Raw genomic sequence first — 27,306 nt, forward strand, 5'->3', positions numbered from 1 at the left:
TGTCTGTAGCCAACACTAGTGGGAGCTCCCTGTATACAGAGATACATGATAAGATCCTGTCTGCAGCCACCACTAGGGGGAGCTCCCTGTATGCAGAGATGCATGGTAAGATCCTGTCTGCAGCCACCACTAGGGGGAGCTCCCTGTATACAGAGATACATGTTAAGATCCTGTCTGCAGTCATCATTGGCGGGAGCTCCCTGTACACAGAGACACATGATAAGATCCTGTCTGCAGCCACCACTAGGGGGAGCTCCCTGTATATAGAGATACATGATAAGATCCTATCTGCAGCCACCACTAGGGGGAGCTCCCTGTATACAGAGATACATGATAAGATCCTGTCTGCAGTCATCACTAGGGGAAGCTCCCTGTATACAGAGATACATGAAAAGATCCTGTCTGCAGTCACCACTAGGGGGAGCTCCCTGTATACAGAGATACATAAGATCCTGTCTGCAGCCACCACTAGGGGGAGCTCCCTGTATACAGAGATACATAAGATCCTGTCTGCAGTCATCACTGGGGGGAGCTCCCTGTATACAGAGATACATAAGATCCTGTCTGCAGTCATCACTGGGGGGAGCTCCCTGTATACAGAGATACATGATAAGATCCTGTCTGCAGCCACCACTGGGGGGAGCTCCCTCTATACAGAGATACATGATAAGATTCTGTCTGCAGCCACCACTAGGGGGAGCTCCCTGTATACAGAGATACATGATAAGATCCTGTCTGCAGCCACCACTAGGGGGAGCTCCCTGTATACAGAGATACATGATAAGATCCTGTCTGCAGACACCACTAGGGGGAGCTCCCTGTATACAGAGATACATGATAATATCCTGTCTGCAGTCACCACTAGGGGGAGCTCCCTGTATACAGAGATACATGATAAGATCCTGTCTGCAGTCACCACTAGGGGGATCTCCCTGTACACAGAGATACATGATAAGATCCTGTCTGCAGACCCTCCTAGGACTTGTAGTTCTTCAGTAGATGGAGGTCTTCTCTGCTTTGGATGAATCTTGATTGATTTTCTTGTTTTGCAGGTTGGTACCGAGGATCCTCAATCAAACACCCCAAGGCAAAGGTAAGAGAAAAAGTGTGAAACCTGCAGAAATATCTTTGTGTGTGTCACCGGATGGTGGGGCTGCGAAGTTTAAGAGAGGTTAAGGGGGTGGAAGAGTTTAGAGACCCCACACATCTGCACCGTGTCCCCAATTACTCCATAAATTCTAGTTTCCTCTGAAGTCCCTGGATGCAGATGAGTCGCACAATGTCCAATCATCGACCCTTAGAGGATAAATCACATTTATTGGACAAATCTCCCAATGAGAACAGGATTTATTTCAAAACTAAAAACTCAGAAAGCAGCAAATTCTTCTGCAGAACAAGAGTCCGGACATTTTCCAGGTTGTGAAGCGCTGAGATCGGTGATTTGTGGGCTCTGCAGCGTTAGGCCCTGTGCACACGGTGCAGATTCTGGTGCAGTTCTGAAACAGATTTGGCCCTGCAGAACTGCAAGTGATGTACAGTACCATTTAAGGCTATGTAAAACAAAACCGCTGTGCACATGCTGCAGATTTTTCCGCGCAGATTTGGTGCAGATTTAAAACTGCAGCATGTCACTTCTTTTGTGCAGTTCTGCAGCAGTTTTTCATCTGCTCCATTATAGAAGTCTGCAGGTGAAAACTGCAGGGGAAATCCGCACAAAAACTGCATTAAAACTGCAGGTAAAACGCAGGTCATTTTACCTGCAGATTTAGCAAAATCTGCGCAGAAAATTCCACAGCAGAATCCGCACCGTGTGCACATAGCCTTAGACGTCACATTACCGACATCAGAAGCTTTTCCATCAGAAACCTCATGACGGGCCGACTCCACGTCACATCGGAGCCGCTGTGATTTCACCTCCACAACTCGGCCTCCATTGATCTCCTGGGTTTTTGGAGAGTTTCTGATTGAATTTCTTTGCAGGATGTCAGACTCTCCTCCAGAGCTGCAGTTCTGATGTGATCGGCCTCCCACCGTCATAGATCTTCTGCTGAGGATACTCCAAGGTTCCTCAATACGTCTGAGGTCAGGGGAGGGTGGTGGCAGCACCGTGAGTTTCTCTACTTTGTGCCCGTAGCAGCCAACGACTCGGAGGTTTCTTTGCAGCATGAGATGTTGCTACTCCAGAGGCTCCAGCAGCTTCACAAACCTGTCTGCTGCTTTGTAGTGGGATTGTAGTGGGAGTTTATCAGCTGGTCTCTTAATTCAATGACTGTGGCGGAAATCTTCCTCATTCTGCCTTTATCTGCACAAACTTTCCTCATTCTGCCTTTATTTGCACGAGTCGTCTGTGCTCTGTATCAGCCACAAATCTCTTCACAGTACAATAATCGCGCTAAGTTCCTGTGAAATATATAATGTTTTCATATCTTGTTCTTGCTTTTCTTCAGCAGAGATCCTTTTTCTTTCCCATATTGCTGGAAAACTGAGGCTGCTTATTAATGTGGCTCATCCTTCTTCTTCAGGAGATTTCCTTTAATTGGGCATCTGACAACTAATTATCACAGGGGTCTGAGATCAGTGTGCTAAAGACCCCGAGACACAAAGCGTCCATGAGGTTATGGGAAGAAAACAAAATGACATGTTCATGGCACTGCAGTCCAATCTGCAGCATAATGTGGAGCGCGGTGTAATCAGGGTCTTTGGGGGTCCCCCTTTATATGGTTCTTATTATTTGTGCAGGGAAACTCTCCTCCGTAAACTGTATGCAGCTCAGGTGCACAGCTCCCTCTGCCCAGTCTGGCCGGTCGGAGTGCTGTGCGTTTCCAGTGTTCCCCGTGGTCACCACCTCTGCTACATTTGTGACTGTTCGCACCGTCAACATGCAGATACAGAGTGCTGCCATTATCCTGACATGATAGCGGCCGTAGCGCTGCTGACATTGTGCGCTGCTGACAGTGTGCGCTGTGGACAGTGTGGCGTGGGTGGGGGAAGGACGTCCGAGAATGAAGACTGTCATTAACTTCACAAAAATAACAGGAGCACAGAGGACAAGCTGATTACTCTGAGCTATGGAGCCTGGACAGTGTGTCAGCGGAAGAGTGGCTTTATCTTCAGGCCTTGTGTGTCTCTGCTTAATGATGAGCACTCTGAGCCTTCTGTAATGAAAGGCACAAGGTCACATCAGCACAGAGTATGTCAGGAGATGAGGCTACTGATCTCATTGGAAGTCACAGACAGAAGTCACACAGAGCCAGGCCTGCCGCAGCACAGAGTATGTCAGGAGAGGAGTCTGCTGATCTCATTGGAAGTCACAGACAGAAGTCACACAGAGCATGGCCTGCCGCAGCACAGAGTATGTCAGGAGAGGAGTCTGCTGATCTCATTGGAAGTCACAGACAGAAGTCACACAGAGCCAGGCCTGCCGCAGCACAGAGTATGTCAGGAGAGGAGTCTGCTGATCTCATTGGAAGTCACAGACAGAAGTCACACAGAGCATGGCCTGCCGCAGCACAGAGTATGTCAGGAGAGGAGTCTGCTGATCTCATTGGAAGTCACAGACAGAAGTCACACAGGACAGGGCCTGCCGCAGCGCAGAGTATGTCAGGAGAGGAGTCTGCTGATCTCATTGGAAGTCACAGACAGAAGTCACACAGAGCATGGCCTGCCGCAGCACAGAGTATGTCAGGAGAGGAGTCTGCTGATCTCATTGGAAGTCACAGACAGAAGTCACACAGGACAGGGCCTGCCGCAGCGCAGAGTATGTCAGGAGAGGAGTCTGCTGATCTCATTGGAAGTCACAGACAGAAGTCACACAGAGCATGGCCTGCCGCAGCACAGAGTATGTCAGGAGAGGAGTCTGCTGATCTCATTGGAAGTCACAGACAGAAGTCACACAGGACAGGGCCTGCCGCAGCGCAGAGTATGTCAGGAGAGGAGTCTGCTGATCTCATTGGAAGTCACAGACAGAAGTCACACAGAGCATGGCCTGCCGCAGCGCAGAGTATGTCAGGAGAGGAGTCTGCTGATCTCATTGGAAGTCACAGACAGAAGTCACACAGAGCATGGCCTGCCGCAGCACAGAGTATGTCAGGAGAGGAGTCTGCTGATCTCATTGGAAGTCACAGACTGAAATCACACAGAGCATGGCCTGCCGCAGCACAGAGTATGTTAGGAGAGGAGTCTGCTGATCTCATTGGAAGTCACAGACAGAAGTCACACAGAGCATGGCCTGCCGCAGCACAGAGTATGTCAGGAGAGGAGTCTGCTGATCTCATTGGAAGTCACAGACTGAAATCACACAGAGCATGGCCTGCCGCAGCACAGAGTATGTTAGGAGAGGAGTCTGCTGATCTCATTGGAAGTCACAGACAGAAGTCACACAGAGCATGGCCTGCCGCAGCACAGAGTATGTCAGGAGAGGAGTCTGCTGATCTCATTGGAAGTCACAGACAGAAGTCACACAGAGCCAGGCCTGCCGCAGCACAGAGTATGTCAGGAGAGGAGTCTGCTGATCTCATTGGAAGTCACAGACAGAAGTCACACAGAGCATGGCCTGCCGCAGCACAGGGTATGTCAGGAGAGTAGTCTGCTGATCTCATTGGAAGTCACAGACAGAAGTCACACAGAGCATGGCCTGCCGCAGCACAGAGTATGTCAGGAGAGGAGTCTGCTGATCTCATTGGAAGTCACAGACTGAAATCACACAGAGCATGGCCTGCCGCAGCACAGAGTATGTTAGGAGAGGAGTCTGTTGATCTCATTGGAAGTCACAGACTGAAATCACACAGAGCATGGCCTGCCGCAGCACAGAGTATGTTAGGAGAGGAGTCTGCTGATCTCATTGGAAGTCACAGACTGAAATCACACAGAGCATGGCCTGCCGCAGCACAGAGTATGTTAGGAGAGGAGTCTGCTGATCTCATTGGAAGTCACAGACAGAAGTCACACAGAGCATGGCCTGCCGCAGCACAGAGTATGTCAGGAGAGGAGTCTGCTGATCTCATTGGAAGTCACAGACAGAAGTCACACAGAGCATGGCCTGCCGCAGCACAGAGTATGTTAGGAGAGGAGTCTGCTGATCTCATTGGAAGTCACAGACTGAAATCACACAGAGCATGGCCTGCCGTAGCACAGAGTATGTTAGGAGAGGAGTCTGCTGATCTCATTGGAAGTCACAGACAGAAGTCACACAGAGCAGGTCCTGCTGCAGCACAGAGTATGTCAGGAGAGGAGTCTGCTGATCTCATTGGAAGTCACAGACAGAAGTCACACAGAGCATGGCCTGCCGCAGCACAGAATATGTCAGGACAGGAGTCTGCTGATCTCATTGGAAGTCACAGAAAGAAGTCACACAGAGCAGGGCCTGCCGCAGCACAGAGTATGTCAGGAGAGGAGTCTGCTGATCTCATTGGAACTGACAGACAGAAGTCACACAGAGCATGGCCTGCCGCAGCACAGAGTATGTCAGGAGAGGAGTCTGCTGATCTCATTGGAAGTCACAGACAGAAGTCACACAGGACAGGGCCTGCCGCAGCGCAGAGTATGTCAGGAGAGGAGTCTGCTGATCTCATTGGAAGTCACAGACAGAAGTCACACAGAGCATGGCCTGCCGCAGCACAGAGTATGTCAGGAGAAGAGTCTGCTGATCTCATTGGAAGTCACAGACAGAAGTCACACAGAGCATGGCCTGCCGCAGCACAGGGTATGTCAGGAGAGGAGTCTGCTGATCTCATTGGAACTGACAGACAGAAATCACACAGAGCAGGGCCTGCCGCAGCACAGAGTATGTTAGGAGAGGAGTCTGCTGATCTCATTGGAAGTCACAGACAGAAGTCACAGAGAGCATGGCCTGCCGCAGCACAGAGTATGTCAGGAGAGGAGTCTGCTGATCTCATTGGAAGTCACAGACAGAAGTCACACAGGACAGAGCCTGCCGCAGCACAGAGTATGTCAGGAGAGGAGTCTGCTGATCTCATTGGAAGTCACAGACAGAAGTCACACAGAGCAGGGCCTGCCGCAGCACAGAGTATGTCAGGTGCCAGCAAAGCAGCAGGTGAGATTCTGGCCTTCCTCCATTGTGCCCCCTCGTCTTCCTCTCTTCGATCTTACGCCTCCCATCCCCCTCTGTTGTGTTCCCGGACCCTCATTCCTTTCCCGTTGCAGCTCCCCCCCGTTATGTAATGGTCTAGAGTCGCAGGGAGCCGCCATGTTGTGTCCCCCTCCCCGGGGTCACTGAGGCGCGAGGCTCGGACTCCCACCTGCCTCCAGCTGTGCATTAGCATAAGTAATTGCACGCTTGGTATTGGTTAATGCTGAAAGCTGCAATCTATAAAAAGGAGTTAAGAAGGCAGAGCGAACGTGCACAGTCCTACCCAGTGTGGAGTGGGGTCTCCCCTGCTGAGCGAATGTCCGCAGCTCTGCCCTGTGTGGGGTGGGGGTCTCTCCCCACCGATCCCACCATCATCCACTCGTTGACACCTTCCTCCACCTCAACGTCATCTGTTCACTGCGCCGTCTGCCTCTCTCGTCTTTGCGCCATCTGTCTGTCCCGTCTTTGCGCCGTCTGTCCAATCTTTGCTCAGTCTGTCTATCCCATCTTTGCGCCGTCTGTCCGTCCCATCTTTGCGCCGTCTGTCCCGTCTTTGCGCCGTCTGTCCCGTCTTTGCGCCGTCTGTCCCGTCTTTGCGCCGTCTGTCCCGTCTTTGCGCCGTCTGTCTCCTGTCTTTGCGCCGTCTGTCTGTCCCGTCTTTGCGCCGTCTGTCCAATCTTTGCTCAGTCTGTCTATCCCATCTTTGCGCCGTCTGTCTGTCCCATCTTTGCGCCGTCTGTCCCGTCTTTGCGCCGTCTGTCTCTCCTGTCTTTGCGCCGTCTGTCTGTCCCGTCTTTGCTCCGTCTGTTTCTCTCGTCTTTGCTCCGTCTGCCCCTCTCGTCTTTGTGCGATCTTTCTCTCTTGTCTTTGCTCCGTCTGACCCTCCCGTATTTGCGCGGTCTTTCTCTCCTGTCTTTGCGGCGTCTAGTTGTCCCATCTTTGCGCCGCCTATCTGTCCCGTCTTTGCGCCGCCTGTCTATCCCATCTTTGCGCCATCTGTCCAATTTTTGCGCCGTCTGTCCAATTTTTGCGCCGTCTGTCCAATTTTTGCGCCGTCTGTCCAGTCTTTGCGCCGTCTGTCTCTCCTGTCTTTGCACCGTCTGTCTGTCCCGTCTTTGCTCTGTCTGTCTCTCTCGTCTCTGCTCCGTCAGGTCCTCAGATCTTTGTGCGGTCTTTCTCTCCCGTCTTTGTGCCGTCTCTCACTCTTTTTTCTCTATTTCTCTAGTCCTGTATCACTTATTCCACATACTTCCTGCTGTCTCGCTGCCTGTAGTCATTAACTGTTTCGCTTTGGATGAGACTGGAGTTGATAACTAAACTCAAGATCAGTGTAAGGCCGGGGGTCATACTTGCAAGCGCAATGCCAGAAACTCGTGCCTCAATACCTAGCACTGCCGCCGGCGGTTCGGACCGGAGCGTTCAGCTGCATAGCCATGAGTTTCTCGCATTGCACTCGCAAGTGTGACCCCGGCCTAAGATGAAAGGTTCCTATAACTTCCAGCAATAAAGGTGCCAGGCTCTGCCCCTTACACACCATGTGACAACTATGCTCATCCCAGGTGGGACAGTTCTTTTGGGCCTGCCTAGTACGTGTAGTTGTCCTGGGCCTGCCTGGCACGTGTAGTTCTCCTGGGCCTGCCTGGTACGTGTAGTTCTCCTGGGCCTGCCTAGTACATGTAGTTGTCCTGGGCCTGCCTGGTACGTGTAGTTCTCCTGGGCCTGCCTGGAACGTGTAGTTGTCCTGGGCCTGCCTGGTACATGTAGTTGTCCTGGGGCCTGCCTGGTACGTGTAGTTGTCCTGGGGCCTGCCTGGTACGTGTAGTTCTCCTGGGCCTGCCTGGAACGTGTAGTTGTCCTGGGCCTGCCTGGTACATGTAGTTGTCCTGGGGCCTGCCTGGCACGTGTAGTTGTCCTGGGGCCTGCCTGGCACGTGTTGTTCTCCTGGGTCCCTGGGTTTATATTTATACACTTGTTCTGTTTGTGATGACGACAGTGAATCCTTTTCCTGGACTTGGAATCGATAACTAACTTCTGCGGTGATTCTTGCAGGAGGCATGTGCCGTCCCTCCATGTTCTCGTGCTTTCCTCTCTGAGCCGTCACTTAGCGACACGTAGCCAAGAGCGCAGCTCTGCAGTTACTGCAGTAAACCGAGTGAACAGAGATGTGGTGGACGCCTCCTGGGTGAAATTCACCCTTCACCTTCCTGACACTTATGGAATGTATTTTTGGTCGCAGAAGTTTCTATTAGATTATTATAGCACATGTGGGACATGGATCAATACCGCTAAGCCCCGCCCCACGCATCACTGGCCCCGCCTCCTGTTTTACATAATGCTAATCTAACTTTATTACTCCTCCCCCTCAATACACTCCTAATCCTCCCCGTCTGATTTAACTCTACTTCTTTATTACACCGAAACTCCCCATTACCCTCATTGATCTCTTCTTCACGCTCTGCGTCCTCGTCCCCTCACTGTGCGGCCTCGTCCCCTCACTCTGCGGCCTCGTCCCCTCACTCTGCGGCCTCGTCCCCTCACTGTGCGGCCTCGTCCCCTCACTCTGCGGCCTCGTCCCCTCACTCTGCGGCCTCGTCGCCTCACTCTGCGGCCTCCTCCCCACGCTCTGCGTCCTCGTCCCCTCGCTCTGCCGCCTCGTCCCCTCGCTCTGCCGCCTCGTCCCCTCGCTCTGCGGCCTCGTCCCCTCGCTCTGCGTCCTCCTCCTCACGCTCTGCGTCCTCCTCCTCACGCTCTGCGTCCTCCTCCTCACGCTCTGCGTCCTCCTCCTCACGCTCTGCGTCTTCCTCCTCACGCTCTGCGTCTTCCTCCTCACGCTCTGCGTCCTCCTCCTCACGCTCTGCGTCCTCCTCCTCACGCTCTGCGTCCTCCTTCTCACGCTCTGCGTCCTCCTTCTCACGCTCTGCGTCCTCCTTCTCACGCTCTGCGTCCTCCTTCTCACGCTCTGCGTCCTCCTTCTCACGCTCTGCGTCCTCCTTCTCACGCTCTGCGTCCTCCTTCTCACGCTCTGCGTCCTCCTTCTCACGCTCTGCGTCCTCCTTCTCACGCTCTGCGTCCTCCTTCTCACGCTCTGCGTCCTCCTTCTCACGCTCTGCGTCCTCCTTCTCACGCTCTGCGTCCTCCTTCTCACGCTCTGCGTCCTCACGAGCAGCAGAGTTGTGGGTTGTGTGCATGCTTGGTGTTGGGGTTTTTGGGCCAGTCGAGTGACGCTGACATCCATAGATTCCTTTGTGTTGTGAGGGACAATGTGCTGGGGCCCTGCTGGGATTTGTAGTCCCACAAGTGAACGGATACAATGAGTTAATTCTAAGTAGAAAACACTGTGTGAGAAAACAGGCAGAGGAGAAATCCGCAATGATGGGCGCTGGACGTGCAGGACGGGTGGGGGGGGCAGCACAATGGCTGCATTATACCCGCTCATTGCAGAGCTGCTCTTCACTTCTCCATAGAAACCTTTAATAGACGCCGGGTCCTGTGCACAGAACAGAGGTGACCCTCGTGTGGGGCTGGCGGGTCAGGAGACTAATTCCTAGCTGGTCAGTAGCACTACAGCGACCTCTCGGCAGCCCGTGTGTCCCGGTGTAGAGGCCACCATCAGCTCCACGTGCCGGGGGCACCACCGCCTGTGACCACATCTAAAGGTGGATTATGTGGCCTCCGATGCTGGACAGTTCCCTGCTGACGGGGTCACCCTGACATCAGCCCCCAGCCGCGTTCCCAACCCACACCCTTCCCATAAAGATCAATCTGCGGGAATCAGAAAATAAATGAAACTCGCTGCCAAAAACTGTAAAGCCCCAGTGCAATACTAAATCTCACCTCCGGGGGCAGCTCCTCTATACTCACCGGGGGGCTGCTCCTCTATACTGGCCGGGGGGCAGCTCCTCTATACTGGCTGGGGGGCAGCTCCTCTATACCGGCCAGGGGCCTGGTCCTCTATTCTGGCCGGGGGCTGGTCCTTTATACTGGCCGGGGGGCCTGGTCCTCTATACTGGCCGGGGGCCTGGTCCTCTATTCTGGCCGGTGGCCTGGTCCTCTATACTGGCCGGGGGGCTGGTCCTCTATACTGGCCGGGGGCTGGTCCTTTATACTGGCCGGGGGGCCTGGTCCTCTATACTGGCCGGGGGCCTGGTCCTCTATTCTGGCCAGGGGCTGGTCCTCTATACTGGCCGGGGGGCTGGTCCTCTATACTGGCCGGGGGCCTGGTCCTCTATTCTGGCCGGTGGCCTGGTCCCTCTATTCTGGCCGGGGGGCTGGTCCTCTATACTGGCCGGGGGGCTGGTCCTCTATACTGGCCGGGGGGGCTGGTCCTCTATACTGGCCGGGGGGGCTGGTCCTCTATACTGGCCGGGGGGGCTGGTCCTCTATACTGGCCGGGGGGGCTGGTCCTCTATACTGGCCGGGGGGGCTGGTCCTCTATACTGGCCGGGGGGGCTGGTCCTCTATACTGGCCGGGGGGGCTGGTCCTCTATACTGGCCGGGGGGCTGCTCCTCTATACTGGCCGGGGGGCTGCTCCTCTATACTGGCCGGGGGGGCTGCTCCTCTATACTGGCCGGGGGGGCTGCTCCTCTATACTGGCCGGGGGGGCTGCTCCTCTATACTGGCCGGGGGGGCTGCTCCTCTATACTGGCCGGGGGGGACTGCTCCTCTATACTGGCCGGGGGGGACTGCTCCTCTATACTGGCCGGGGGACTGCTCCTCTATACTGGCCGGGGGGCTGCTCCTCTATACTGGCCGGGGGGGGCTGCTCCTCTATACTGGCCGGGGGGGGCTGGTCCTCTATACTGGCCGGGGGGGTGCTGGTCCTCTATACTGGCCGGGGGGCAGCTCCTCTATATCAGCCGGGGGGCTGGTCCTCTATACTGGCCGGGGGGGCTGGTCCTCTATTCTGGCCGGGGGGCAGCTCCTCTATATCGGCCGGGGGGCTGGTCCTCTATACTGGCCGGGGGGCCTGGTCCTCTATTCTGGCCGGGGGGCTGGTCCTCTATAGTGGCCGGGGGGCTGGTCCTCTATACTGGCCGGGGGCCTGGTCCTCTATTCTGGCCGGTGGCCTGGTTCCTCTATACTGGCCGGGGGGCTGCTCCTCTATACTGGCCGGGGGGCTGCTCCTCTATACTGGCCGGGGGGCTGCTCCTCTATACTGGCCGGGGGGCTGGTCCTCTATACTGGCCGGGGGGCTGGTCCTCTATACTGGCCGGGGGGGCTGGTCCTCTATACTGGCCGGGGGGGCTGGTCCTCTATACTGGCCGGGGGGGCTGGTCCTCTATACTGGCCGGGGGGGCTGGTCCTCTATACTGGCCGGGGGGGCTGGTCCTCTATACTGGCCGGGGGGGCTGGTTCTCTATACTGGCCGGGGGGGCTGGTCCTCTGTTCTGGCCGGGGGGCAGCTCCTCTATATCGGCCGGGGGGGCTGGTCCTCTATACTGGCCGGGGGGGCTGGTCCTCTATACTGGCCGGGGGGGCTGGTCCTCTATACTGGCCGGGGGGGCTGGTCCTCTATACTGGCCGGGGGGGCTGGTCCTCTATACTGGCCGGGGGGGCTGGTCCTCTATACTGGCCGGGGGGGCTGGTCCTCTATACTGGCCGGGGGGGCTGCTCCTCTATACTGGCCGGGGGGGCTGCTCCTCTATACTGGCCGGGGGGGGCTGCTCCTCTATACTGGCCGGGGGGCTGCTCCTCTATACTGGCTGGGGGGGGGCTGCTCCTCTATACTGGCCGGGGGGCTGGTCCTCTATACTGGCCGGGGGGGCTGGTCCTCTATACTGGCCGGGGGGGCTGGTCCTCTATTCTGGCCGGGGGGCAGCTCCTCTATATCGGCCGGGGGGCTGGTCCTCTATACTGGCCGGGGGGCCTGGTCCTCTATACTGGCCGGGGGGGCTGGTCCTCTATACTGGCTGGGGGGGCTGGTCCTCTATACTGGCTGGGGGGGCTGGTCCTCTATACTGGCCGGGGGGCCTGGTCCTCTATACTGGCCGGGGGGGCTGGTCCTCTATACTGGCCGGGGGGGCTGGTCCTCTATACTGGCTGGGGGGGCTGGTCCTCTATATCGGCCGGGGGGCTGGTCCTCTCCCTTTTGCATTTCTGCTGGTGGATGTTTTGCTTTTTGATGCCTCTGACGCTTCTCCTCTCTTCTCTGCAGGGAATCTTCCCGGCTAATATCATTCATCTGAAGAAAGCCGCCATCAGCAACAGAGGGTGAGTCAGGGGAGCGGACGCCGCGGGGGCTGCACATGTGGTGTATCGGGGGGCTTATCGTCTAGTCTTTTTCTGTTCCCGTGTAAACTGGTTGACAGCAGTGTAGTTCCCTCACAAGTCGTCCAGAGGATGATAGTGGTCGTAGTATGGAGAAGGGATGATTCATGCAGGAGACTTGTTGAGTTATAGTTTGCCTCTGCCCAGTGAGAGGGAAGGAGGAGGGGGCACCATGACTGCCAGGAAGAACTGTCAGAGGGAGGCAACATATAGAGGTGCATGAGACAGACAGCTGCTCCACCCATGAGACCAAGTATGAGGAGGTCAGCAAGAGATATGATGTAAGGCAACCTGCACCCGTGGCAGACATGGAATGTAATGTCAGATTTCTAAATGCAGCTCTGGAGGTGACTGCAGTATAAAACATGATGTAACAGCAGAATAGTGACTGCAGCTCTGGAGGTGACTGGAGGATAAGACATGATGGAACAGCAGAATAGTGACTGCAGCTCTAGAGGTGACTGGAGGATAAGACAGTGACTGCAGCTCTGGAGGTGACTGGAGGATAAGACACGATGTAACAGCAGAATAGTGAGTGCAGCTCTGGAGGTGACTGGAGGATAAGACACGATGTAACAGCAGAATAGTGAGTGTAGCTCTGCAGGTGACTGGAGGATAAGACATGATGGAACAGCAGAATAGTGACTGCAGCTCTGGAGGTGACTGGAGGATAAGGCACGAAGCAGAATAGTGAGTGTAGCTCTGCAGGTGACTGGAGGATAAGGCACGATGTAACAGCAGAATAGTGACTGCAGCTCTGGAGGTGACTGGAGGATAAGACATGATGGAACAGCAGAATAGTGAGTGCAGCTCTGCAGGTGACTGGAGGATAAGACATGATGGAACAGCAGAATAGTGAGTGCAGCTCTGCAGGTGACTGGAGGATAAGACATGATGGAACAGCAGAATAGTGACTGCAGCTCTAGAGGTGACTGGAGGATAAGACAGTGACTGCAGCTCTGGAGGTGACTGGAGGATAAGACACGATGTAACAGCAGAATAGTGAGTGCAGCTCTGGAGGTGACTAGAGGATAAGACATGATGGAACAGCAGAATAGTGACTGCAGCTCTGGAGGTGACTAGAGGATAAGACATGATGGAACAGCAGAATAGTGACTGCAGCTCTGGAGGTGACTGGAGGATAAGACATGATGGAACAGCAGAATAGTGAGTGCAGCTCTGCAGGTGACTGCGGTAGTGGCTTTGTACTCGGATGCTTTTCCTCCGCTCTCGCAGCCTCTTGGTAAGTGATGGTGAAGGCCCCGGGTCGAGCTCTGCCGCTTGTGAGGAGCTGTAAGTTGATCCAGTCTGTGACATTTTCAGCCCCTGCCGGATCGGCGGCTGCACAGAATGAGGGGCGCGCCGGTGATCAGTGTGACAGCTCGGCGCCTGCGGAGAGCGGAGGAATCAGAGAAAAGACGGCCACAATCTGTGGTGGTGTCACTGCTGCCTCCTCCATTACTGTATTTTCAGGCAGTCCTGTGCAACTGCACATAGGGCTGCTGCCCCTGAAAGGTGCACGCTGTGCAGGATGTGTATGAAATATTCATGGCCTCCAGCCTCGCTGATGGTAATGGCGCCCTGTAACATGCATATTTCATGAGTGTACTCAGGAAGCCAGACACATCTCCAACGTGTTCTCCACGACGGAAATCAGACCAAGCCATAGTCCTCTCCGTGTTAGGAAAGCAGGGTGACAACCAGTGTGTCGCCATTACTGCACTCCTAGAGGTTGTCAGTCAGGACTCTGGGAAAGTACTGGCCCTCATATCTGTGCAGGTGATGGCCACATACCTGGCGTTACACCTGTACGATCCTGCGCTGGGCGACATCTTGGGCCGCAGGGTCTGAGCTCAGATTTCGGGGGTTTCCTCCCCATAGATGACAGGGGCAGCACCTCTGTGAGGGATCTACCGCTCTGTTTATCCTGAGGCTCCTGGTTCATGAACATAATCCTTGATCTACGGCGCAGATCTGTTAAAGTGTCACAGTGCAAAATAATGGCATTCAGCGTGTGATCGTGAAAGGAGGCTTGTGTGTGACTGTATATGTGTTATAGTAGCCAAAGAATGTGTGTATATGTGCATAGCTGCAGTGTGTATATGTGTGTGTGTATAGCCGCGGTGTGTGTGCGCGTAGCTGCGGTGTGTATAGCCGCGGTGTGTATAGCCGCGGTGTGTGTGCGCGTAGCTGCGGTGTGTATAGCCGCGGTGTGTGTGCGCGTAGCTGCGGTGTGTGTGTGCGTAGCTGCGGTGTGTATAGCCGCGGTGTGTGTGCGCGTAGCTGCGGTGTGTATAGCCGCGGTGTGTGTGTGTGTAGCTGCGGTGTGTAGCTGCGGTGTGTGTGTGCGCGTAGCTGCGGTGTGTAGCTGCGGTGTGTGTGTGTAGCTGCGGTGTGTGTGTGTAGCTGCGGTGTGTGTGTGTGTAGCTGCGGTGTGTGTAGCTGCGGTGTGTGCGTGTGTGTAGCTGCGGTGTGTGTGTGTAGCTGCGGTGTGTGTGTGTGTAGCTGCGGTGTGTGTGTAGCTGCGGTGTGTGTGTGTAGCTGCGGTGTGTGTGTGTGTAGCTGCGGTGTGTGTGTGTGTAGCTGCGGTGTGTGTGTGTGTAGCTGCGGTGTGTGTGTAGCTGCGGTGTGTGTGTGTAGCTGCGGTGTGTGTGTGTGTAGCTGCGGTGTGTGTAGCTGCGGTGTGTGTAGCTGCGGTGTGTGTAGCTGCGGTGTGTGTAGCTGCGGTGTGTGTGTGTGTAGCTGCGGTGTGTGTGTAGCTGCGGTGTGTGTAGCTGCGGTGTGTGTGTAGCTGCGGTGTGTGTGTGTGTGTAGCTGCGGTGTGTGTAGCTGCGGTGTGTGTAGCTGCGGTGTGTGTGTGTGTAGCTGCGGTGTGTGTGTGTGTAGCTGCGGTGTGTGTGTGTGTAGCTGCGGTGTGTGTGTGTGTAGCTGCGGTGTGTGTGTAGCTGCGGTGTGTGTGTGTGTAGCTGCGGTGTGTGTGTGTAGCTGCGGTGTGTGTGTAGCTGCGGTGTGTGTGTAGCTGCGGTGTGTGTGTAGCTGCGGTGTGTGTGTAGCTGCGGTGTGTGTGTAGCTGCGGTGTGTGTGTGTAGCTGCGGTGTGTGTGTGTGTAGCTGCGGTGTGTGTGTGTGTAGCTGCGGTGTGTGTGTGTGTAGCTGCGGTGTGTGTAGCTGCGGTGTGTAGCTGCGGTGTGTGTGTGTGTGTAGCTGCGGTGTGTGTGTAGCTGCGGTGTGTGTGTAGCTGCGGTGTGTGTGTAGCTGCGGTGTGTGTGTGTGTGTGTAGCTGCGGTGTGTGTGTGTGTAGCTGCGGTGTGTGTAGCTGCGTGTGTGTAGCTGCGTTTGTGTAGCTGCGGTGTGTGTGTGTGTGTAGCTGCAGTGTGTGTGTGTGTGTAGCTGCAGTGTGTGTGTGTGTGTAGCTGCAGTGTGTGTGTGTGTAGCTGCAGTGTGTGTAGCTGCGGTGTGTGTGTGCGTAGCTGCGGTGTGTGTGTGTAGCTGCGGTGTGTGTAGCTGCCGTGTGTGTGCGTAGCTGCAATGTGTAGCTGCGGTGTGTGTGTGTGTAGCTGCGGTGTGTGTGTGTAGCTGCGGTGTGTGTGTGTAGCTGCGGTGTGTGTGTGTAGCTGCGGTGTGTGTGTGTGTGCGTAGCTGCAATGTGTAGCTGCGGTGTGTGTGCGTAGCTGCGGTGTGTGTGTAGCTGCGGTGTGTGTAGCTGCGGTGTGTGTGTGCGTAGCTGCGGTGTGTGTGTGCGTAGCTGCGGTGTGTGTGTGTGTAGCTGCGGTGTGTTTGTGTGGAGCTGCGGTGTGTGTGTGTGTAGCTGCGGTGTGTGTAGCTGCGGTGTGTGTGTGTAGTTGCGGTGTGTGTGTGTAGTTGCGGTGTGTGTGTGTAGCTGCGGTGTGTGTGCGTAGCTGCGGTGTGTGTGTGTGTGCGTAGCTGCGGTGTGTGTGTGTGTGCGTAGCTGCGGTGTGTGTAGCTGCGGTGTGTGTGCGTAGCTGCGGTGTGTGTGTGTGTAGCTGCGGTGTGTGTGTGTGTAGCTGCGGTGTGTGTGTGTGTAGCTGCGGTGTGTGTGTGTGTAGCTGCGGTGTGTGTGTGTGTAGCTGCGGTGTGTGTGTGTGTAGCTGCGGTGTGTGTGTAGCTGCGGTGTGTGTGTGCGTAGCTGCGGTGTGTGTGTGCGTAGCTGCGGTGTGTGTGTGTGCGTAGCCGCGGTGTGTGTGTGTGCGTAGCTGCGGTGTGTGTGTGTGCGTAGCTGCGGTGTGTGTGTGTGTGTGTGTGCGTAGCTGCGGTGTGTGCGTAGCTGCGGTGTGTGCGTAGCTGCGGTGTGTGCGTAGCTGCGGTGTGTGTGTAGCTGCGGTGTGTGTGTAGCTGCGGTGTGTGTAGCTGCGGTGTGTGTGTAGCTGCGGTGTGTGTGCGCGTAGCTGCGGTGTGTGTGCGCGTAGCTGCGGTGTGTGTGCGCGTAGCTGCGGTGTGTGTGTGCGTAGCTGCGGTGTGTGTGTGCGTAGCTGCGGTGTGTGTGTGTGTAGCTGCGGTGTGCTCTGGGGATGTGTGCCGGGTACGTGGGAGGTTTATTTTTCGCTTCTTTCCGATGCCTCATTGCTGCATAGATCAGAGAGGAGGCAGCGATACCAGAGAGGTAGGAGCCTTCATCCTTCTTCCTGCACCCGGCGGGCGCTGCGCCATCCACCTGTCCAGCATCCACGCAGCCCTGACCCTAGCGTGTGCCCTGCGTACTGCATGGGTGACAGGGAGGAGAGCAGAGGTCGGCAGGAGGCGCTGTGTGTGGCCCTTGCACCGGTGGCGGAGGCTCATCTCTTAACTCTTTCATTGCTTCATCAATTCCCCACAACACTGTACAGCTGTCATCTATATGCTATGCCATGACTGTGTGTGATGTGCCATCGTGTGACTGTATGTGTGATGTGCCAGGCTGTGCCATCATGTGACTGTATGTGTGCTGTGCCATCATGTGACTGTATGTGTGATGTGCCATCGTGTGACTGTGTGCTGTGCCATCGTGTGACTGTATGTGTGCTGTGCCATCGTGTGACTGTATGTGTGCTGTGCCATCGTGTGACTGTATGTGTGCTGTGCCATCGTGTGATTGTATGTGTGCTGTGCCATCATGTGATTGTATGTGTGCTGTGCCATCATGTGATTGTATGTGTGCTGTGCCATCGTGTGACTGTATGTGTGCTCTGCCATCGTGTGACTGTATGTGTGCTGTGCCATCGTGTGACTGTATGTGTGCTGTGCCATCGTGTGATTGTATGTGTGATGTGCCATCGTGTGACTGTATGTGTGCTGTGCCATCGTGTTACTGTATGTGTGATGTGCCATCGTGTGACTGTATGTGTGCTGTGCCATCGTGTGACTGTATGTGTGATGTGCCAGGCTGTGCCATCGTGTGACTGTATGTGTGATGTGCCAGGCTGTGCCATCGTGTGACTGTATGTGTGATGTGCCATCGTGTGACACTGTGTGCTGTGCCAGGCTGTGCCATCGTGTGACTGTATGTGTGATGTGCCAGGTTGTGACTGTATGTGTGATGTGCCAGGCTGTGCCATCGTGTGACTGTATGTGTGATGTGCCAGGCTGTGCCATCGGGTGACTGTATGTGTGATGTGTCAAGCTGTGCCATCATGTGACTGTATGTGTGATGTGCCATCGTGTGACACTATGTGTGCTGTGCCAGGCTGTGCCATCATGTGACTGTATGTGTGCTGTGCCAGGCTGTGCCATCGTGTGACTGTATGTGTGATGTGCCAGGCTGTGCCATCGTGTGACTGTATGTGTTATGTGCCAGGCTGTGCAATTGTGTGACTGTATGTGTAATGTGCCAGGCTGTGCCATCGTGTGACTGTATGTGTGATGTGCCAGGTTGTGCCATCATGTGACTGTATGTGTGATGTGCCATCATGTGACTGTATGTGTGATGTGCCAGGCTGTGCCATCGTGTGACTGTATGTGTGATGTGCCAGGCTGTGCCATTGTGTGACTGTATGTGTGATGTGCCAGGCTGTGCCATTGTGTGACTGTATGTGTAATGTGCCAGGCTGTGCCATCGTGTGACTGTATGTGTGATGTGCCAGGTTGTGCCATCATGTGACTGTATGTGTGATGTGCCATCGTGTGACTGTATGTGTGCTGTGCCATCGTGTGACTGTATGTGTGATGTGCCATCATGTGATTGTATGTGTGCTGTGCCATCGTGTGACTGTATGTGTGCTGTGCCATCGTGTGACTGTATGTGTGCTGTGCCATCGTGTGACTGTATGTGTGCTGTGCCATCGTGTGACTGTATGTGTGCTGTGCCATCGTGTGACTGTATGTGTGATGTGCCATCATGTGATTGTATGTGTGCTGTGCCATCGTGTGACTGTATGTGTGATGTGCCATCATGTGATTGTATGTGTGCTGTGCCATCATGTGACTGTATGTGTGATGTGCCATCGTGTGACTGTATGTGTGATGTGCTAAGCTGTGCCATCATGTGACTGTATGTGTACTGTGCCATCGTGTGACTGTATGTGTGATGTGCCATCGTGTGAGTGTATGTGTGATGTGCCAAGCTGTGCCATCGTGTGACTGTATGTGTGCTGTGCCATCGTGTGACTGTATGTGTGATGTGCCAGGCTGTGCCATCGTGTGACTGTATGTGTGATGTGCCATCGTGTGACTGTGTGATGTGCCAGGCTGTGCCATCGTGTGACTGTATGTGTTATGTGCCAGGCTGTGCCATCGTGTGACTGTATGTGTGATGTGCCAGGCTGTGCCATCGTGTGACTGTATGTGTGATGTGCCAGGCTGTGCCATCGTGTGTCTGTATGTGTGATGTGCCAGGCTGTGCAATTGTGTGACTGTATGTGTGATGTGCCATCGTGTGACTGTATGTGTGATGTGCCAGGCTGTGCCATTGTGTGACTGTATGTGTGATGTGCCAGGCTGTGCCATTGTGTGACTGTATGTGTGATGTGCCAGGCTGTGCCATCGTGTGACTGTATGTGTGATGTGCCAGCCTGTGCCATCGTGTGACTGTATGTGTGATGTGCCAGGCTGTGCCATCGTGTGACTGTACTTGTGATGTGCCAGGCTGTGCCATCGTGTGACTGTGTGATGTGCCATCATGTGACTGTATATGTGATGTGCCAGGCTGTGCCATCGTGTGACTGTATGTGTGATGTGCCATCCTGTGACTGTATGTGTGATGTGCCAGCCTGTGCCATCGTGTGACTGTATGTGTGATGTGCCAGGCTGTGCCATCATGTGATTGTCTGTGTGCTGTGCCATCATGTCACTGTATGTGTGATGTGCCATCGTGTGACTGTATGTGTGATGTGCCAGGCTGTGCCATCGTGTGACTGTATGTGTGATGTGCCATCGTGTGACTGTATGTGTGATGTGCCAGGCTGTGCCATCGTGTGACTGTATGTGTGATGTGCCAGGCTGTGCCATCGTGTGACTGTATGTGTGATGTGCCATCGTGTGACTGTATGTGTGATGTGCCAGGCTGTGCCATCGTCTGACTGTATGTGTGATGTGCCGTCGTGTGACTGTATGTGTGCTGTGCCAGGCTGTGCCATCGTGTGACTGTATGTGTGATGTGCCGTTGTGTGACTGTATGTGTGCTGTGCCGTCGTGTGTCTGTATGTGTGATGTGCCAGGCTGTGCCATCGTGTGACTGTATGTGTGATGTGCCATCGTGTGACTGTATGTGTGATGTGCCAGGCTGTGCCATCGTGTGACTGTATGTGTGATGTGCCAGGCTGTGCCATCGTCTGACTGTATGTGTGATGTGCCGTCGTGTGACTGTATGTGTGCTGTGCCAGGCTGTGCCATCGTCTGACTGTATGTGTGATGTGCCGTTGTGTGACTGTATGTGTGCTGTGCCATCATGTGTCTGTATGTGTGATGTGCCAGGCTGTGCCATCGTGTGACTGTATGTGTGATGTGCCAGGCTGTGCCATCGTGTGACTGTATGTGTGATGTTCCATCGTGTGACTGTATGTGTGATGTGCCATCGCGTGACTGTATGTGTGATGTGCCATCGTGTGACTGTATGTGTGCTGTGCCATCGTGTGACTGTATGTGTGATGTGCCAGGCTGTGCCATCGTGTGACTGTATGTGTGATGTGCCATCGTGTGACTGTATGTGTGATGTGCCATCATGTGACTGTATGTGTGATGTGCCAGGCTGTGCCATCCTGTGACTGTATGTGTGATGTGCCAGCCTGTGCCATCGTGTGACTGTATGTGTGATGTGCCAGGCTGTGCCATCATGTGATTGTCTGTGTGCTGTGCCATCATGTCACTGTATGTGTGATGTGCCATCGTGTGACTGTATGTGTGATGTGCCAGGCTGTGCCATCGTGTGACTGTATGTGTGATGTGCCAGGCTGTGCCATCGTGTGACTGTATGTGTGATGTGCCAGGCTGTGCTATCGTCTGACTGTATGTGTGATGTGCCATCGTGTGACTGTATGTGTGATGTGCCAGGCTGTGCCATCGTGTGACTGTATGTGTGATGTGCCAGGCTGTGCAATTGTGTGACTGTATGTGTGATGTGCCATCGTGTGACTGTATGTGTGATGTGCCAGGCTGTGCCGTCGTGTGACTGTATGTGTGCTGTGCCAGCCTGTGCCATTGTGTGACTGTATGTGTGATGTGCCAGGCTGTGCCATCGTGTGACTGTATGTGTGCTGTGCGAGGCTGTGCCACTGTGTGACTGTATGTGTGATGTTCCATCGTGTGACTGTATGTGTGATGTGCCAGGCTGTGCCATCGTGTGACTGTATGTGTGATGTGCCATCGTGTGACTGTATGTGTGATGTGCCAGGCTGTGCCATCGTGTGTCTGTATGTGTGATGTGCCAGGCTGTGCCATCGTGTGACTGTATGTGTGATGTGCCATCGTGTGACTGTATGTGTGATGTGCCAGGCTGTGCCATCGTGTGACTGTATGTGTGATGTGCCAGGCTGTGCCATCGTCTGACTGTATGTGTGATGTGCCGTCGTGTGACTGTATGTGTGCTGTGCCAGGCTGTGCCATCGTCTGACTGTATGTGTGATGTGCCGTTGTGTGACTGTATGTGTGCTGTGCCATCATGTGTCTGTATGTGTGATGTGCCAGGCTGTGCCATCGTGTGACTGTATGTGTGATGTGCCAGGCTGTGCCATCGTGTGACTGTATGTGTGATGTGCCATCGTGTGACTGTATGTGTGCTGTGCGAGGCTGTGCCACTGTGTGACTGTATGTGTGATGTTCCATCGTGTGACTGTATGTGTGATGTGCCATCGCGTGACTGTATGTGTGATGTGCCATCGTGTGACTGTATGTGTGCTGTGCCATCGTGTGACTGTATGTGTGATGTGCCAGGCTGTGCCATCGTGTGACTGTATGTGTGCTGTGCCATTGTGTGTGTGCTGTGCCATCGTGTGACTGTATGTGTGATGTGCCATCGTGTGACTGTATGTGTGATGTGCCATCATGTGACTGTATGTGTGATGTGCCAGGCTGTGCCATCCTGTGACTGTATGTGTGATGTGCCAGCCTGTGCCATCGTGTGACTGTATGTGTGATGTGCCAGGCTGTGCCATCATGTGATTGTCTGTGTGCTGTGCCATCATGTCACTGTATGTGTGATGTGCCATCGTGTGACTGTATGTGTGATGTGCCAGGCTGTGCCATCGTGTGACTGTATGTGTGATGTGCCAGGCTGTGCTATCGTCTGACTGTATGTGTGATGTGCCGTCGTGTGACTGTATGTGTGCTGTGCCAGCCTGTGCCATTGTGTGACTGTATGTGTGATGTGCCAGGCTGTGCCATCGTGTGACTGTATGTGTGCTGTGCGAGGCTGTGCCACTGTGTGACTGTATGTGTGATGTTCCATCGTGTGACTGTATGTGTGATGTGCCAGGCTGTGCCATTGTGTGTGTGATGTGCCATCGTGTGACTGTATGTGTGATGTGCCATCGTGTGACTGTATGTGTGATGTGCCATCGTGTGACTGTATGTGTGATGTGCCATCGCGTGACTATGTGTGATGTGCCATCGCGTGACTATGTGTGATGTGCCATCGTGTGACTGTATGTGTGATGTGCCATCGCGTGACTGTATGTGTGATGTGCCATCGTGTGACTGTATGTGTGATGTGCCATCGTGTGACTGTATGTGTGATGTGCCAGGCTGTGCCATCGTGTGACTGTATGTGTGATGTGTCATCGTGTGACTGTATGTGTGATGTGCTTGGTATCGGGGGCCGCCCCCTGCTATGTTCTGACCGCTCTCTCTCTGTTCTGGCCGCAGGCAGTATGAGACCGTGGTTCCTGTGGAAGACCCCCTTGTCACGGAGGTGACGTCCACACTGCAGGAATGGGCCTCATTATGGAAGCAGCTGTACGTGGTGAGTCCCCGACACTGACGGATGGAGAGGACGTTCGCCAATCTTCTGATCTCTCCGGCTCCGGCATTGAAGGGGTTTATGTCTCTTTAGAGCTGCAAAGCTGTTGCTGTGGTAACGTGTGTTCTATTCACTGATTGTGGCAGAGGAAGCAAACAGGCTGAGCGGCGCCCCGCCCTAGAGGACCTGTCGGGCGCCCCGCCCTAGAGGACCTGTCGGGCGCCCCGCCCTAGAGGACCTGTCGGGCGCCCCGCCCTAGAGGACCTGTCGGGCGCCCCGCCCTAGAGGACCTGTCGGGCGCCCCGCCCTAGAGGACCTGTCGGGCGCCCCGCCCTAGAGGACCTGTCGGGCGCCCCGCCCTAGAGGCGCGGCATGTAATCTTAGCCGGTTGCCCTCTGCGTGCATCAGCAGAGCGGTGCGGCACACTGACTCGCACCTCGCTGGGCCGGTCTTACGGGAGCGGCTGCAGCGGACACGTTGTGATCTGTGCTCTGTCTCATCCGAAGCAGCGGAGACTTCTCATAGGGATAAAATATAATTTTATTCTCTTTAAAATCAGGTGGTTTTTATGTTATGGCTGTTTTTTTAAACCTGTAATTTTGGCTTGTATGAGGCCTATCGTGGCCAAACGTCGCGTTCTCCATCTACCTCATTTGTTACCACTGCCATCTACTTTTAAAAACAGACTTAAAGTTATGCTTTCACCCTATGAGAAGTCTCTGGCGCCTCGACCCTGCACAGAGCGAGAGAAACGAGCCGCCATCAGCCGCGTCCCCCTGCAGGCCACTCCAGCACCTGTGCAGCGGATTGGATGCTTCTGATTGGTCAGACCAAAAAGCATAGGTCTGATGTCACACCAGGTAGATACCGCCCACTCAGCACAGGTGCAGAGAGAAGACTGAACCCATAGGGGGCAGCAGTGAGATCTAACCAGGAGAGGAGGCTGCAGCTTAGAATGTGATTGGAGTATAAGATGTCACTCAGGAACTTCTCAGTTTTGTCACGATTTTGGCTTATGCCGTCCTCACCCTCCGACTCTGCACCAGGTAGTGTCCCCCAGAGCTGTCAGACGACTGCTGTCATGTCCGTCACTGTCCGCCTCACATTGGAAAAGGCGCTGATCAGTAATCATTCCAGCGGACAGTCACTGCCCGGTCACCACCTCCTCCAGCCGCCCCCAAGGAGACAGCGCAGAACTCTGCTGCCCCAGAACTGCGCTGCCATGTGTGATACTGACTGCTGAGCCGTGTATCTAATCCTCTCCTGTGTGATACTGACTGCTGAGCCGTGTATCTAATCCTATCCTGTGTGATACTGACTTCTGAGCCGTGTATCTAATCCTCTCCTGTGTGATACTGACTGCTCAGCCGTGTATCTAATCCTCCTGTGTGATACTGACTGCTGAGCCGTGTATCTAATCCTCTCCTGTGTGATACTGACTGCTCAGCCGTGTATCTAATCCTCTCCTGTGTGATACTGACTGCTGAGCCGTGTATCTAATTCTCTCCTGTGTGATACTGACTGCTGAGCCGTGTATCTAATCCTCTCCTGTGTGATACTGTCTGCTGAGCCGTGTATCTAATCCTCTCCTGTGTGATACTGACTGCTGAGCCGTGTATCTAATCCTCTCCTGTGTGATACTGTCTGCTGAACCTTGTATTTAATCCTCTCCTGTGTGATACTGTCTGCTGAGTCGTGTATCTAATCCTCTCCTGTGTGATACTGTCTGCTGAGCCGTGTATCTAATCCTCTCCTGTTTGATACTGACTGCTGAACCTTGTATTTAATCCTCTCCTGTGTGATACTGTCTGCTGAGTCGTGTATCTAATCCTCTCCTGTGTGATACTGTCTGCTGAGCCGTGTATCTAATCCTCTCCTGTGTGATACTGACTGCTGAACCGTGTATCTAATCCTCTCCTGTGTGATACTGTCTGCTGAGCCGTGTATCTAATCCTCTCCTGTGTGATACTGACTGCTGAGCCGTGTATCTAATCCTCTCCTGTGTGATACTGTCTGCTGAACCTTGTATTTAATCCTCTCCTGTGTGATACTGACTGCTGAGCCGTGTATCTAATCCTCTCCTGTGTGATACTGACTGCTGAGCCGTGTATCTAATCCTCTCCTGTGTGATACTGTCTGCTGAACCTTGTATCTAATCCTCTCCTGTGTGATACTGTCTGCTGAACCTTGTATCTAATCCTCTCCTGTATGATACTGACTGCTGAGCCGTGTATCTAATCCTCTCCTGTGTGATACTGTCTGCTGAGTCGTGTATCTAATCCTCTCCTGTGTGATACTGTCTGCTGAGCCGTGTATCTAATCCTCTCCTGTGTGATACTGACTGCTGAACCGTGTATCTAATCCTCTCCTGTGTGATACTGACTGCTGAGCTGTGTATCTAATCCTATCCTGTGTGATGCTGACTGCTGAGCCGTGTATCTAATCCTCTCCTGTGTGATACTGTCTGCTGAGCTGTATCTAATCCTCCAGTCGCGTGCCTCCGGCCGGCCGTGTGCTGATGTGACCTTATTCCGGTGACCCACTTTCCGTGCCTGGGTGCTGCCCGCGGGCGGCTCCATCCTTCCTCCGCCATTATCCCCCCTCCGTGATCCCTTTCCAATGTGTAATCCCCTGATGACATTATCCGTGCCCGCCGGATTTAATCCCCCGCCGCCCTTCCCCCATGCGCTGGCACTGCTCGGACGCTACATGGGGTGATCGTAGCTCTTCCCGGAATTTGGGGCTTTACTTTCCAGATTTGTGACTCGGCCGTAGCGCAATTACAGGAGCTTGTAATGGACTGTGTGTTATACATCCCCACGGAGGGGTCCGGGCTGTGCTAGGTGGGGTCACTCCGAGGTAATGGCAGGAGGCGATCACTGCTGGGACCGTGGCCTGGAGGAGCAAATGGTCGTACGCGGATGTCGTGATCAGTAATGAAAGTGGCAGCCGAGGATGCAGCTCTGGATGTGACTAGAGCACCTGCCCTGAACTCATGAGTGCTAGGGACGGATTTACCCAGCGGCCCTCCATACAACATCGCTGCGTCTGTCGTTCTGGACCGTCTGTGGATGGCGCTGCATCTGTCGCTCTGGACCGTCTGTGGATGGCGCTGCGTCTGTCGTTCTGGACCGTCTTTGGATGGCGCTGCGTCTTGTTGCTCTGGACCGTCTGTGGATGGCGCTGCGTCTGTCGCTCTGGACCGTCTGTGGATGGCTCTGAGTCTGTCGCTCTGGACAGTCTGTGGATGGCGCTGCGTTTCGTCACTCTAGACCGTCTGTGGATGGCGCTGCGTCTGTCGCTCTGGACCGTCTGTGGATGGCGCTGAGTCTGTCGGTCTGGACCGTCTGGATGGCGCTGCGTCTCGTCGCTCTGGACCGTCTGTGGATGGCTCTGAGTCTGTCGCTCTGGACCGTCTGGATGGTGCTGCGTCTCGTCACTCTAGACCGTCTTTGGATGGCGCTGCGTCTGTCGTTCTGGACCGTCTTTGGATGGCGCTGCGTCTCGTCACTCTAGACCGTCTGTGGATGGCGCTGCGTCTGTCACTCTGGCCCGTCTGTGGATGGCGCTGCGTCTATCGTTCTGGACCGTCTGGATGGTGCTGCGTCTCGTCACTCTAGACCGTCTTTGGATGGCGCTGCGTCTGTCGTTCTGGACCGTCTTTGGATGGCGCTGCGTCTCGTCACTCTAGACCGTCTGTGGATGGCGCTGCGTCTGTCGCTCTGGACCGTCTGTGGATGGCGCTGCGTCTATCGTTCTGGACCGTCTTTGGATGGCTCTGAGTCTGTCGCTCTGGACCGTCTGTATGGCGCTGTGTCTGTCGCTCTGGACCGTCTTGGGATGGCACTGCGTCTGTCGCTCTGGACCGTCTTTGGATGGCGCTGCGTCTGTCGCCCTGGACCGTCTTTGGATGGCGCTGCGTCTGTCGCCCTGGACAGTCTTTGGATGGCGCTGCGTCTGTCCCTCTGGACCATCTTTGGATGGCGCTGCGTCTGTCGCTCTGGACCGTCTTGGGATGGCACTGCGTCTGTCGCTCTGGACCGTCTTTGGATGGCGCTGCGTCTGTCGCCCTGGACCGTCTTTGGATGGCGCTGCGTCTGTCGCCCTGGACAGTCTTTGGATGGCGCTGCGTCTGTCCCTCTGGACTGTCTTTGGATGGCACTGCCTCTGTCACTCTGGACCGTCTTTGGATGGCGCTGCGTCTGTCGCTCTGGACCGTCTTTGAATGGCGCTGCGTCTGTCGCTCTGGACAGTCTTTGGATGGCGCTGCGTCTGTCGCTCTGGACAGTCTTTGGATGGCTCTGCGTCTTGTCCCTCTGGACAGCGCTGTATCTGTTGCTCTGGACAGACTTTGGAAGGCGCTGCATCTGTCTCTCTGGACTGTCTTTGGATGGCGCTGCATCAGTTGCTCTGGTCCGTCTTTGGATGGCGCTGCATCTGTCGCTCTGGTCCGTCTTTGGATGGCGCTGCATCTGTCGCTCTGGACCATCTTTGGATGGCGCTGCGTCTGCCGCTCTGGACCGTCTTTGGATGGCGCTGCGTCTGCCGCTCTGGACCGTCTTTGGAT

At 54.7% G+C, this 27,306-nt stretch overlaps 1 protein-coding gene across 4 annotated transcripts in view; it reads left to right on the plus strand.

Annotated features, from left to right (window-relative positions):
• The window catches only part of DOCK3 (dedicator of cytokinesis 3), a 301,507-nt gene that overhangs the window by 59,646 nt on the left and 214,555 nt on the right, over positions 1-27,306 (plus strand). For all 4 annotated transcript variants that reach the window (XM_073562529.1, XM_073562530.1, XM_073562531.1 and 1 more), the window contains exons 3-5: positions 1,053-1,093; positions 12,244-12,299; positions 22,646-22,742. In XM_073562529.1, coding sequence (XP_073418630.1) covers positions 1,053-1,093; positions 12,244-12,299; positions 22,646-22,742 — 194 coding nt within the window. The remainder of the gene's footprint in view (positions 1-1,052; positions 1,094-12,243; positions 12,300-22,645; positions 22,743-27,306) is intronic.

This window comes from Dendrobates tinctorius, unplaced genomic scaffold, assembly GCF_039654945.1.
Source record: "Dendrobates tinctorius isolate UK_male_01 unplaced genomic scaffold, ASM3965494v1 ptg000357l, whole genome shotgun sequence".
NCBI classification, from domain to species: Eukaryota; Metazoa; Chordata; class Amphibia; order Anura; family Dendrobatidae; genus Dendrobates; species Dendrobates tinctorius.